The 13,536-nt window shown below is 40.8% G+C and overlaps 1 protein-coding gene across 2 annotated transcripts in view; it reads left to right on the forward strand.

Annotated features, from left to right (window-relative positions):
- bin3 (bridging integrator 3) overlaps positions 1 to 13,536 on the forward strand; it is a 40,841-nt gene that overhangs the window by 2,635 nt on the left and 24,670 nt on the right. For both annotated transcript variants that reach the window (XM_035735990.2, XM_052478785.1), the window contains exons 2-5: positions 2,060 to 2,108; positions 4,617 to 4,657; positions 10,087 to 10,148; positions 12,705 to 12,841. In XM_035735990.2, the coding sequence (XP_035591883.1) occupies positions 2,060 to 2,108; positions 4,617 to 4,657; positions 10,087 to 10,148; positions 12,705 to 12,841 (289 nt within the window). The remainder of the gene's footprint in view (positions 1 to 2,059; positions 2,109 to 4,616; positions 4,658 to 10,086; positions 10,149 to 12,704; positions 12,842 to 13,536) is intronic.

The raw sequence follows: 13,536 nt of genomic DNA on the forward strand, positions 1-13,536 counted from the left end.
ACCGTCATCTAAGGGAACTGCCACACACATCAGTGGCGTTTCCTGGTTGCACAATGCTGCCCTACCTCACACCCTCTCCTTTCCATCTCATTAGTCTACACACCTTTCTTTTGATGCAGCTGCTGCCTCACTGAGCCTGTCAACGGCAACCGTCCATCATGTGCCTTGGATGTTGTTAGTGTCACGTCAATGACATCCTACAGCCATGTGCAGTGGCTCTATAAAGACAACGTTTTCTTCCTCGTGGATTCTCCATCATTCTGGTGATTTAAGTAACAACTTATGTAGCGCGACATGGTTTAGAAAGTTGGTTTCAGGTGGATAAAAAACTAATGTCATTAAGAAAAGATGCCGTTACCTATCAAAACTAGCATCAGATGTCACAGTGTAGGCCTATTTTATGTATCAGCATTTCCCCTATGATTTTTTTCAGCAGTGGTGGCAAGGGTAGGGGGATGCATTAGAGGTTAACACGGGTGTGTGAAAAGCCGTTCCTGTCTCTTCTTATCCTGTCAAAATGTTTCTCTTACTTGTTCAAAAGTTATATAACCCCAGAACTTTCGGGTCCCATCCTGATAAAAATCATTCCCGCCCGTGCTCATTTTTACGCACAGAAATCAGAAGTAACTTCCTCCGTTAGCCGCTCGTCTCTGTCCGGCGTGTGTGAGTAGCCATAGCAACTGCTCCATTTGGCAACTGCTCAACGCTCACGAGACAGTGCCTGCCCTACACACACAGCTGAGAACAACCACATTACGAGATTTTGGCAATGAAGGCAGACCTTATACTTACCCAGAGTCGGATGAACGCAATTCCTCTCTTGCAAGCTTCGTCATTCACTGACCTATGTTGGCATCTGAGGTAAAGTAGTGACTGTGCACTGATGTGTTAGTGTGAGCTGATGATAGGGGGATGGGATAAATGACCATTATATATTTTATATATTTTTATTAAGTAAACTATATTAGGGCTACATTATTTTTTTCATTTTCATCAAATTGTATTGGTCACATACACATATTAAGTAGATGTTATTGCGGGTGTAGTGAAATGCTTGTAAGAATAAGAACTATTTATGTGCTGTTCGTTTCTGTGGACTGTCAATCTTGTCCCGTACTGTCCCGAACTTGACTCTAGAACTTGACTCCCATTCCTGCCGGAATCCTGTTCCCGTGTCAACCTCTAGTGTGCATTGCTACTAGTGTTAGCGCAATGACATGCTCGCTGTTCCCATAGACTTCCAGTCATTTGAGCCAACGACTCCATATAAAAGCTTGTCTCGGACTTAAATATATATCAATATTTTTTAAATTACATAATTTTTTGGCAGCAGTGGCATGAATTTAATTAATATAGAGGAAAATTGCATATGGATGTAGCCTAATGCTTAATCTAACCACTACACCATTAATACAATTTGTGAATCTTGAAATCTTCTATCAAACGATGAGTAGGCTAACCTTGGATCTTGTCATCATACCGGCGTTTAAGTTTTTAATAAACCATAGGCTTAGGCTGTAGACTGACTGGGGGCTGTAAGGAGTGCAGAGTGATTCATTGTGAGCTGCCTCTGCAGTCTCAAATCACAGCAATCTGTAAGGCTATGCCCATTATCTCAAATCAAATCAAATCAAATGTGGGCCTGTGTTTGATGTGGGCCTGTGTTTGATTGGTTGGGGGGTGCAGGAAAGTCACTAGGAGCAGAGGGAACTGCAACTTCTAATTAGTGATATCCGCTAGCAATGGAAGCCAGATGTGGTGACAGGAAGTCAAGGCACAGGGCTCCTGAAACGCACTCCACAAGGCCAGGGGTTAACAGAATTGCATTTGGCTGGCTGTGACTTAGCCATAGGATACACTTGTTCACTTGGTCCCACTTCACAACACATTATTACCTACCAGTCAGAGTACCTGCTGTGGTCTGCCAGCCCTTTAAAAATGCCTCTCATTTCAGTTAAATGTCTGTGTTTGGATGTGTTAGATTGTCTTTGTGATGTGCAGAATGTGGTTGTACATGTATGTGTCTGTCCCACCAATTGATCATTTTGTCTGCTTCTAGGATGCCCTTCAAGATTGGACAACCAAAAAAGCAGATTGTTTCCAAAACAGTAAGTGTTCAGTATTCTCTCCTCCCTGTCCCTAATTTACAAAAATGATCTAACATGCCAACATAAGAGCTTCCATTAGTGTTGCACCTTCAACACCAATGAAACCAGACAATAGATAATGAAATCATGTATAATTTCGCTAGACACTCGCTACCAGGCTTTATTTAGCTTGTTGTTGTATAGAGGCATACTGGGATCTTACAACAACTCTCTGTTTTACTGATGCGTGAGAGACTTTCAGACTGCAACAATCCAAGCTTGATATTTGTACCTCTTTAATGGGCTTAAGGCTAGGCACTCTGGCCCAACCAATTAAAAATAGTCATTTGCATTTTGCTGTTAGAAATGTATGCTGTGTGTTTTAAATATGAGTGTCCTTCTAACGAAGATTGAAATGCCGTGGTGGCTCTGGAAGAGGATCAACATTTTCTTCTGGAAGACAAATTCAGGTTTAGCTTTTAAACTATGGATTTAGCTTTGAGGGAGAGCACCCCTATCCACACACTGTACTGGGCAGTGAAGGAGTTAGGCTTAATTCGTGTCTATGTGGCCTGTGGAGTGACTCCATAAACCTCACACAATGTTTCAGGTCCCACAGAATTTAATGGAGAGCAGTTACCCAGCTTCTACTTCCAATTATTGATTTGCCAAAGGAGCCTATAATCAGCACAATCATAAATGTTGTTTAAAATGTGACCAACTACATTTTTCACTTGTTACCCTTGGATTTTCAGAAATATATTGATATTGTATAAGGCGTATGAGTCTAGGTTCACAAAATGAGCATAGTGTACTAGAGGTAACCATCAGCAAATTGTCAGACAAGTTACTGTTCCTGATCAATGAACCTGGGCAAGTGAGTCTGTGGGGTGTCAATTTGTCCGAGCCATATGATGAGGCTGAGTGGGCACCCTCCTTAGGGGAAAACCACTTCCACAGTAATTTGTCTGACTGTGGCCCAGCAGCGGCAGACTGTAAGAACAGGCTCCTGGGCAGCTTCCTGTGACATCCCAGGCCAGACCCAGGGAGTGGGCTAGAGTACAGGGAGCCCTGTGGACAGCCCTCCCTCCGGTGACAGACGGGCAGCTGCCTGTTTATCCAGAAGCCCACAGAACCACAAAAAAGGAACCCCTGCTACCTCCATAATCAGCGCTGGCCTGTTCAATCAGTCTAGTCTGATCTGAGGCAGAGGAGGGTGTGGGCTTTCAACCAGACCTCTAGAACTAAAAACATGAAACAAATTAGAGGAACTGGAGTGACTTCTAATTGTCCAAGGACAAGAGTCTGCTCAGATTACGGGTTTATTGTTGGGCATTTCCATCGAAAAGGACCCATGAGCACAAGTTCCATATCAAATTGGGTGTCAAATGAAAGCCAAGAGTAGGGTTGCAAAGGGAGGGTATATTACTGGAAACTTTTGAAGTTGACCAGTAAACCACCACAATATTAGTGTCTTTCAAGGATTTTGAGGAATCTATCACAAGACATCTAGTGGCCCTTTTGGGTACTTCAGATTATCACAGGTGTCTGTAATTATCTCTGGCCCTCTGTGTGGCCTTATCACATGTAAAATGTCTGAAATAATTAACAAAAATGTAATGAGAAAGCTGTAAAATATTATCCTAAATATTAACCATGAATTTAATGAATACCATTGGTGTTTAAATTAGGGTTTCAGCCAATATCAAATATCCTTAATATTAGTTTACAAACTTGTTTATTTTACTATGTCTATGTATTTGTTGTCAATGTTTTGGCGTCAATCTCATGGCAGTTGTGAAAAAAGTCCAAAGTTGGAAGAGTTGCAGAGTTAATAGAAAATAATGCCATTGTCAATATGGTGCTTTTAAAAAATTAATATGGCTATTTTCTCTTGAATAATATGGTCTATCTACTAGAAACTCATAGACAATATAAACACAGATATAAAAAATGAATGCTCCTGTATATATTAATCATTTCAAAAAAGTTATTCAAGTATAAATTACCAAAGTTACAGTAGATTGCCTTTCTGTTAATTACCAGAATTACTGAAGATTCCGGTAACTTTAGTAAATTACCAGTAGCTTTTCAACCATAGCTAAGAGCCTATATTTTTGGGAAATTAAGGCATAGTATGCTCTGTGATTTCCAAACTTGCAGAACATGAGGAGATTGACTTTCATATACAGTACCAGTCAAAAGTTTGACACACCTACTCATTCAAGGGTTTCTCTTTATTTAGACTATTTTCTACATTGTAGAATAATAGTGAGGACATCAAACGATGAAATAACACACATGGAATCATGTAGTAACCAACAAATTGTTAAACAAATCTAAATATATTTTATATTTGAGATTCTGAGTCAAAGCGTAATTCTGTTACTGGGTAATTGGCCTGTCTCTCCAATAGCAGGGATATTTAGTATAGTGTTAGGACTATAATGGGACAGCATTGCCTGAACAGACACAACATTATCATCTTTGTCTTCATATCTAACAATAAGTTTCAATGTGTTTTTACAGGTTGAAAGAGACTTTGAACGAGAATATGACAAGCTCCAAAAGTAAGTTTGTTAAAGATTTAATTTGTGCTCTGTTTCCCATATGTATTATGACTGTGCGTCAATATTGCAGCAAAAAAAAACATTGCAGACGAACACTGAACTGACACAGACCACAAAGCATTATGAATGCTATTTTAAGTGCAAATATTCCATTGATTTGTGGAGGTGAACACACATGCGTGTTATCTCAGGGTTTTTAGGCTTCCACATCAACATTTAAATAATTGTTTTCAACAGGAAAGACAATGTTAGACCCAATCTTTCACATCTCTCTTTTCAGACCCATGCAGAACTGAGTTGGGTTACACAATATAGATTGTTTGTGTGAAACCAAGTAGAGAAGTGTTCAAAGCATTCTGTTGCCCAAGACCTTCCGTGAGCTAGCACATAGGAGGCCCTCCCCTGCTGTGTGTCTTAGGTTAAAGAGATTCCCCGATGGGCCTGCAGACTGAGTGGGAGCGCTTCAAGGTTTCGTTGAGTAGGAGACGTGGCACCACAATATACCTTACACATGATGAGTAAGAGGAGCAGGCATATGCAGACGTCTTGGCACTCCCTTCAGATCCATATCAGGAACTCTTACTGAACGTAATTCTGCCATCTAGCTCTTTGAACTGTTGTTGAATTCAATACTGACTGGAAATATAACCAGTGTCATTTTAAAGACCTCTCGGGGTCCAATTTGGCAAATTATTTTATCATCCAATGCCTTCCACATTAAGTCTTGCATCTCTAATCCCAGAGCAGTATTTGTATTTTTTACCTGAGATCAGCTGCTTATTCCATACTCCTATGGCATTATACCATAGCTGCAGGGAGTGTAGAGAGGCTGGCTGTTGGCGGCAGTAGAGGGCAAACTGTTGGGGCACCAAGCAGTGAGTAGCAGCAGCTGCTTCAGCAGGCATCCATTAACACCTTGTAGGAACAGACCTCTGGCACACCTGGCCGAGATCCAGAAGAGCCCTCCTCAGCCTTCACACTCTCCTGCCTCCTGTCAGATAACACAGATTGGACAAGGAAATGGGAAAAGCGTTGTTGTTTTTTCAGTCCCCCTCCCTTAATGAATCCCTGAAAACTAATGTGACAGCAGTCTCCTGGGAGTTGCTAAACAGTCCCTCGTTTCCCTTAATTGATATAATGAACGACACACGATACAGCCTCCGTACTCTCTTAATTGCTATTTTAACACCCATCATTTGAATGAATGAGGAGGGATGATTGAAGACATAAATGCTTATATGCCAGAATTTAGTTGACCGAAACATGAAGCAATCCTAGTATTTTTAATTAGCTAAAGGGATGTCATAATAGTGTGTTTTATATCAAATCAATGCAATTTGTAATCGTATTGAATGTTCCAGTTCATACAGTGCCTTCTGAAAGTATTCAGACCACTTTACTTTTTTCTGAATTTTGTTACGTTACAGCTAGTGATGCACCGATATGACATTTTTGGCCAATACCGATATCCGATATTTTCCTTGCCCAAAAAAACGAAACGGTAGCGACAATCGATATTAAACATTTTAGCGGTCTTTTAAGCATTCTAGTACGGTTAAATAGTTAACACACACACATGGACTCAGCGGTCTAAGGCTCTGTGCAAGACGCATCACTACAGTCCCTGGTTCAAATCCAGGCTATATCACATCCGGCCGTGATTGTGAGTCCCATAGGGCAGGGCACAATTGGCCCAGCGTCATCCGGGTTTGGCCAGGATAGTCCGTCATTGTAAATAAGAATTTGTTCTTAACTGACTTGCCTAATTAAATAAAGGTTACACAAACACACCACACTGACTAAAAAGTTATTTTGTTGGCAGTTACGTATGTCCCCATTACCAGTAAAACATAATCAACACCAATTTCTTTCACTTACTTGCTGTGTGGTTTCATTGTTCAGTCGTTTCATTCTCAACCTGGATTTCTATGGAACGCTGTTTGGGTATTTGCTATGGAACGCCGTTTGGGTCTTTGCGTGTCAAAAAAAGAACTTTTTATTATTATTATTTTTTTAAATACATTTTTTACATGAGGGAACACAAGCATACATAGATTACAAACAATGGACAATCGAGCTAGGGGGTACAATATCACATTACAATTACACAAGGACCTTAAGGGACATGCATATACGTACAATTCTAACAGCTTTTTTTTTAGTAGAGCATTTAACCGTCTTAAAATACAGTTAAATTTATTTTTGTAGGATACGAAAATGTGGTTTTCTGTTTGTAAATTTACATTTGTGTATATGAAATTTGGCCAAAAGAATAATGAAATTAATTACATAAAAATTATTCAGCTTATTTCTATTGTATGTAAAGAATCCAAACAGTACGTCACAATTTAACGTGTTCATACATTTTTTACACAATGTAATCAATGTGTAATAATTATTACTTGTATTTCATGCCACAACAATTCATCAGTACGTATGCTACGATGCTGGTAAAGTTGTCTCGCGCACCTAGAGTGCTGGTCATTAAAATAAAAAGCTAGCTTGCTCATCGATGCAAACAATGTTCTTCCCCAAAAACATAGCAAAGCAACAATCTGTTTCAGTAGCTATAGTTAGCTAGCTAACTATATAGCTAGGTGTCATCATCTAAAATAACCCTAATTTATAAGACCAGTTTTTATTTGATTAATGGTGGTCGGACCCATCTATGTGAAGCTAGCCACAATAGGGATTAGCCGCAATAGTTGACTTTGCGGTTAGCCTTCAAAATAAAAGTACGGCATAACTCTACTATTTGTATTAATTTGCATCTCTGTCAATGATTTTGAAGGCTATCCTCAAAGTCCACTATTGTGCCTAATCCTTATTGTGGCTAGTTTCACAACTGGTAACCAACTCCGGTCGAGACTCACTAGCCAGATGAAGCTAGCTGGCTGCTTATAATGTTAGCTTTGGGCAACACAGTTAAGTAGCGGCTAGCTATTTATTTGAATGAACTGAAGTTCAATTTCAATAGGCGAACAACAAGTGGCAACCTAGCTAATACTTACTCACAAGGATTCCTAAATCATTGCTAAGAATAATGAAAATTGATTGCAGTTTCTACTGGTCATTGTTTTCAGGCTGGTTGTATTGGTGCTAGCTAGGTACCAAGCTAAAGCTAGCTAGCCCAGAAGTTGCGGTCGAACAAATGATGCTTTATTACCAACGCGGTATTGTAAACACATCTTTCGTGGCCTCTGTTTGCTTGTTTGCAGACTTTTTCTGTAAAGCTTTGACAGTGCTACTGTATCTTTTTTGACATGCAAAGACCCAAACTGCATTCCATAGTATGTATGTCTTGATGCTAACAGCAGTGACGCTATGACTGTGTAACTCCGCTAGGGCAACATCTGACAAATAGCGTACTTGGTAGTGTGTACCAGTGCTCGACCAGTTGGCGAAAGCCAACATCACTCACGACAGAGAACGGTTGATTGTCAAGGGCAATGAATTCCATTATCTTGGCTTTAATGGATTTCGCCTTTTCAGTTCTCTCGCTGAAATGTTCTTAATCTTTCAAATGACTGCTCGACTTCTTGACTGCTCGATCCACACAGCAGATATTGTGAGCTTGGTAATGAATGCTGTGGTGCACGTGTAGCGCAAACTACGCTATATAGGTATGCACGTCAGCTTCAACATCGGCGTTAAACTAGACATCTAGTTCACCGATATATCATATGCATCCCTAGTTACAGCCTTATTCTAAAATGTATGAAATATTTTTTTCCCTCATCAATCTACACACACTATCCCATAATGACAAATTGAAAACAGGTTTTTAGAAATGCCTTATTTAAGCTCACGTGCATCCTGTTTTCATTGATCATCCTTGAGATGTTTCTTCAACTTGATTGAAGATAAATTCAATTGTTGGACATGATTTGGAAAGGCACACACCTGTCTATATAAGGTCCCATAGTTGACAGTTCATGTCAGTGCAAAAACCAAGCCATGAAGTCGAAGGAATTGAGCTCAGAGACAGGATTGTGTTGAGGCACAGATTTGGGGAAGGATACCAAAACATTTCTGCAGCATTGAAGGTCCCCAAGAACTCAGTGGCCTCCATAATTCTTAAATGGAAGAAGTTTGAAACCACCAAGACTCTTCCTAGAGCTGGCCGCCCAGCCAAACTGAGCAATCAGGGAGAAGGGCCTTGGTCAGGGAGGTGACCAAGAACTCGATGGTCACTCTGACAGAGCTCCAGAGTTCCTCTGTGGAGATGGGATAACCACCTCTCCAGCACTCCACCAATCAGGCCTTTATGGTAGAGTGGCCAGATGGAAGCCACTCCTCAGTAAAAGGGGCATGACAGCCCGCTTGGAGTTTGCCAAAAGCCACCTAAGGGACTCTCAGACCATGAGAAACACGATTCTCTGGTCTGATGAAACCAAGATTCAACTCTTTGGCCTGAATGTCAAGCGTCACGTCTGGAGGAAACCTGATACCATCCCTACGGTGAAGTAAGGTGGTGGCAGCATCAGGCTGTGCGGATGTTTTTCAGTGGCAGGGACTGGGAGATTAGTCAGGATCGAGGGAAAGATGCCAGAGCAAAGTACAGAGAGATCCTTGATGAAAACCTGCTCAAGACCTCAGACTGATGTGAAGGTTCACCTTCCAACAGAACAATGACCCCTAAGCAACAGCGAAGACAACTCAGCAGTGGCTTCGGGACAAGACTCTGATTGTCATTCAGTGGCCCAACCAGAGCCCGGACTTGAACCCAATCGACATCTCTGGAGAGACCTGAAAATAACTGTGCTGCGTCGCTCCCCATCCAACCCGACAGAACTTCAGAGGATCTGCAGAGAAAAATTGGAAAAACTACCCAAAAACAGGTGTGCTGAGCTTGTAGCGTCATACCCAAGTAGACTCAAGGCTATAATCGCTCCCAAAGGCGCTTCAACAAAGTATTGAATAAAGAGTCTGAATCCTTGTGTAAATGGGATATTTCCGTTTATTTTTAATACATTTGCAAAAGATTCTAAAAACCTGTTTTTGCTTTCTCATTATGGGGTATTCTGTGTAGATTGATGAGAAAAAACAACTATTCAATCAGTTTTAGAATAAGGCTATAACGTAACATAATTTGGAAAAAGTCAAGGGGTCTGAATAATTTCCGAATGTACTGTAGGTTATTTTGTAGGTGTTTATTTGTAGCATTCTTGTTGGACTGAGATCCCATTAAGACTGTCAGTGAGCTCTGTATAGGCATTAGTGATTTGATCAGGCTGCACACAGTGGACCCTTTTTCTGTACTGCCCTCTGCCTACCCTAGCTGCTTAATGCAAACACATGATCCTACTGTCAGTTTGCTCTGTAGATGCGTAACTATACTTGGACTGATACTAACCAAATGTTATATGCTGTATTATTGTGATATCCAAGAATCTGAACTGAAAAAAACTGTTTCCCTTATTTTACAGGTTGGAAGATCAGACAAAGAAGCTCCACAAAGACATGAAGAAAAGCACAGAGGCTGATATAGGTGTGTTGTTGACACAGTGTTCATATTTTGATCAGTCTCTGGAAAAAACATTCCCACTGATCATGTTTTCTTTCATGTACAAATCTTCTTTAAATCATTAGCTTTCTCTCATTCAATTAATCTCCTTCACACGCTCGGCATACATTTACTGACACCTTAATTGTTGTTGCCTGTCAGGTTTTTCAGGGACAATGTCTCTTGTGCAATTTTGGAAAATGAGGTTACCCTAATTTCAGTAGCCCTTAAAAATAACCAATGTTTCTCACACTCTTCCTACTCACAGCTTTCAGCTTACATTCTGTTTTACATTTCTACTGCTAAGAAAGATATTTATTTTTTGTTGGAGCTTTTGGAAATGGAAATGGGTATCTTTGGGAGGAGCAGTAGCAGAAATTGCCCCTGGTAGCGATCTACTCTGAGGGTGGAGAGGGGAAGGATGGGGGAGTGAGGGGCTTCTTCATTTCCTCTGCTTTGTGCTCTGGAATATGGGATGATGCCTCAAAGTATCAGAGCTGTCAACATCTTGTTATAATTAATGGATTCCATCTGTTGCGCAGGTCCTTTCTCCACCAACTGCCACCAAACAACAAAGAGTGGACCTGCCTGCACAGCACAGTGTGCTCCACACAGCATTTCATAATGGCAATCATTTGTCTAGTCTATTTAAAGTAAGACAATGAAATTGTGGGGTCTTCTGGGGCAAGTCCACAAGTCATTAGAGATGAATCTTTATAGAGTCAGGATATCACTGGCCACAAGCCATTTATACCATTGGCAACACAAATCTTTATTACCTAACTAAAAATAGAACACACTATGGAATTAAAATTGAACTGTCCAGTGAAAATCACACTTTTAAAAGTTCATATTCTCATACCTAAATAATGTTGCTGACTCATTCTATACTCATATTTGTGGCCAAAGTATACATTGGAGAAAAAAACACTTAAAAAACCACCACCTCAAACTTGTATCTCAAACAGACAATAAAAAAAAAGCTTGCTATTTAAGCAATAAGGCACGGAGGGTGTTGTAAATGGCCAATATACCACGGCTAAGGGCTGTTCTTATGCGCGACGCAACGCAAAGTGCCTGGATACAGCACTTAGCCGTGGTATATTGGCCATATACCACAAACCCACGAGATGCCTTATTGCTATTATGAACTGGTTACCAAAGTAATTAGAGCAGTAAAAATAAATGTTTTGTCATAACAGTGGTATACGGTCTCATACACCACAAATGTCAGCCAAACCACCCAGTTTATAATTCCTTATAGAACATGATGTCAGGTTGGCCCATTGGCTGAGTTTGCCAATCAGCAGTCTACTCGCATTAATATTTCTAATGATCGGTATGCGGCCACACCATTTTGTTGTTGAGGTACACAGAAAAGCTGCTTTTTTTAACATACTTAATTACATTTTTTTGTAATGTGTCTTTACCCGATCCTAAAAAGCTCAGAGGCCTCAGTTGAGTTTGATGTGGGTTTTTTTTATTTTACTTTACATCTTATCAACTTCTCTGTATGTCCCCAGTGCAGCTAATTTATTTTGACAGTGATGCGGTGATCCGATATGTGCTCTGTGTCTAAGATAAAGTGTCAGGAGTGCAGATTAACTGTAATTGGCGTTGGCACTATAGAAACATTTGCACACATTCCCAGTGCTTTTGTGAATATTCATCACAGCAGCCGAGCCCACCACCCCCTCGACTCTCTCCAACTGATGCTGTTAATTCTCTATCCTACTTTTCCTTTTCGCTTATTTAACTTTTGTGTCTGTCAAATGCCCACAGTGTCAGTCCTGGCACGGGTACTCACCTCTGCTGCTAGCCATGCCCATCAAGCATGTCTCTGCCAAATAGCCAAACCAGGCCAAACATTAATAATACCGATTGTACATGTAACTGCCAAAATAATGGAAACACTTGAGGAAGTTATATATTTGCAAAGTATATTGAAAGCAGGGGCTTTCACACAGGTGTGGTTCCATCCCATCATGCTCAGGGAAGGCTCATGTATAACATTTCTGCGCAGGCAATTATTTTGGCTACCATGGCTATAGGATTATACAATGCCCCCATCCACAGGGCATGAGTGGTCTCTGAATGGTTTGATGAACATGAAAATGATGTAAACTAAATAACATGGCCATATCAGTCACTAGATCTCAACCCAACTGAACACTTATGGGAGATTCTGGAGCGACGCATGAGACAGCTTTTATCACCACCATCAACAAAACACCAAATTATGGAATTTCTCTTAGAAGAATGGTGTTGCATCCCTTCAATAGTTTCAGACACTTGTAGAATCTATGTCAAGGTGCATTGAAGCTGTTCCGGCTTGTGGTGACCCAATTACACTTTATTTAGTTGTTTCCTTTATTTTGGCAGTTACCTGTATGTTTCTCCATTCCTCCGTTCTCTATTCGGTTATGGCTTTTTTCTTTCTCTCTATATCTCTCTCCTTCCCTCCCTTCCCATTTCCCTATTTTTCAGGACCAGTTTTACCATTTGAATACTAATATTCTCTGCCTGTTTTATGTCTTTCAGCGATGTCCAAGGCAGCAGTGAAGATCTCAGGTGACCTGCTCAGTAACCCGCTGTGTGAACAGGACCAGGCCTTCCTGGAGTCCATGACGGCTCTGGACACAGCCATGAAGAGGATGGACTCCTTTAACCAGGAGAAGGTCAGTGTCAGGACCTGTCCGTGCTTCTCTCACACTGCCTCACACCACAGCCGAGTCATTCTCCTAGATTGTATTCTAAGTGGGGTGCATCGAAATTGTCTATTGAAACCAAAATAAACGATATACTCTTTTAGGCAGGGAGACCTATACAGTGGTAGAAGAAACCCTCCTCCAGCCTAGCTTTCACAGCTCTACCTATGGGCATTTTATTCAGTATTCTGACAGATATGCCTCATATGCCCTCTCTTCAAACACTCAAAGGGCAGAAACCAAAAGGGTTTGATTGGCCTAAGTGTATTTTCATCATTGTCAATATTGCGTAACTGTGTGAACGAGAAAAAAATCTTCTCACTCAAGATCTCTTCTCGTCTTTTGAAAGCGCCTCCAGCAGCACACTGGTCTATTAGCTGCTCATCTTTGTCAAATATCAGAGAGCTGTAGATCGGATGCATTTGTGACTCACAAGTGTTTAAAATAACTCGTACTATGGAATAGCTTCACTTGGGAATGTCACAGGCTGTTTTAATGGGATCTGTTCTCTGCATGATCTTCCCCAGTCCCTCTCTGTGAGCAATTCTACTTCTGCTCTTAGCTCCTTTATGTTATTTGCCATGTGTGCTTCACATATTGGATTAAAATCATCGCTGCAGGTAATTGCTAAGGAAATCATAGGGTTGGCATTGCATGTGTTTCTA

This window comes from Oncorhynchus keta, chromosome 25, assembly GCF_023373465.1.
Source record: "Oncorhynchus keta strain PuntledgeMale-10-30-2019 chromosome 25, Oket_V2, whole genome shotgun sequence".
NCBI classification, from domain to species: Eukaryota; Metazoa; Chordata; class Actinopteri; order Salmoniformes; family Salmonidae; genus Oncorhynchus; species Oncorhynchus keta.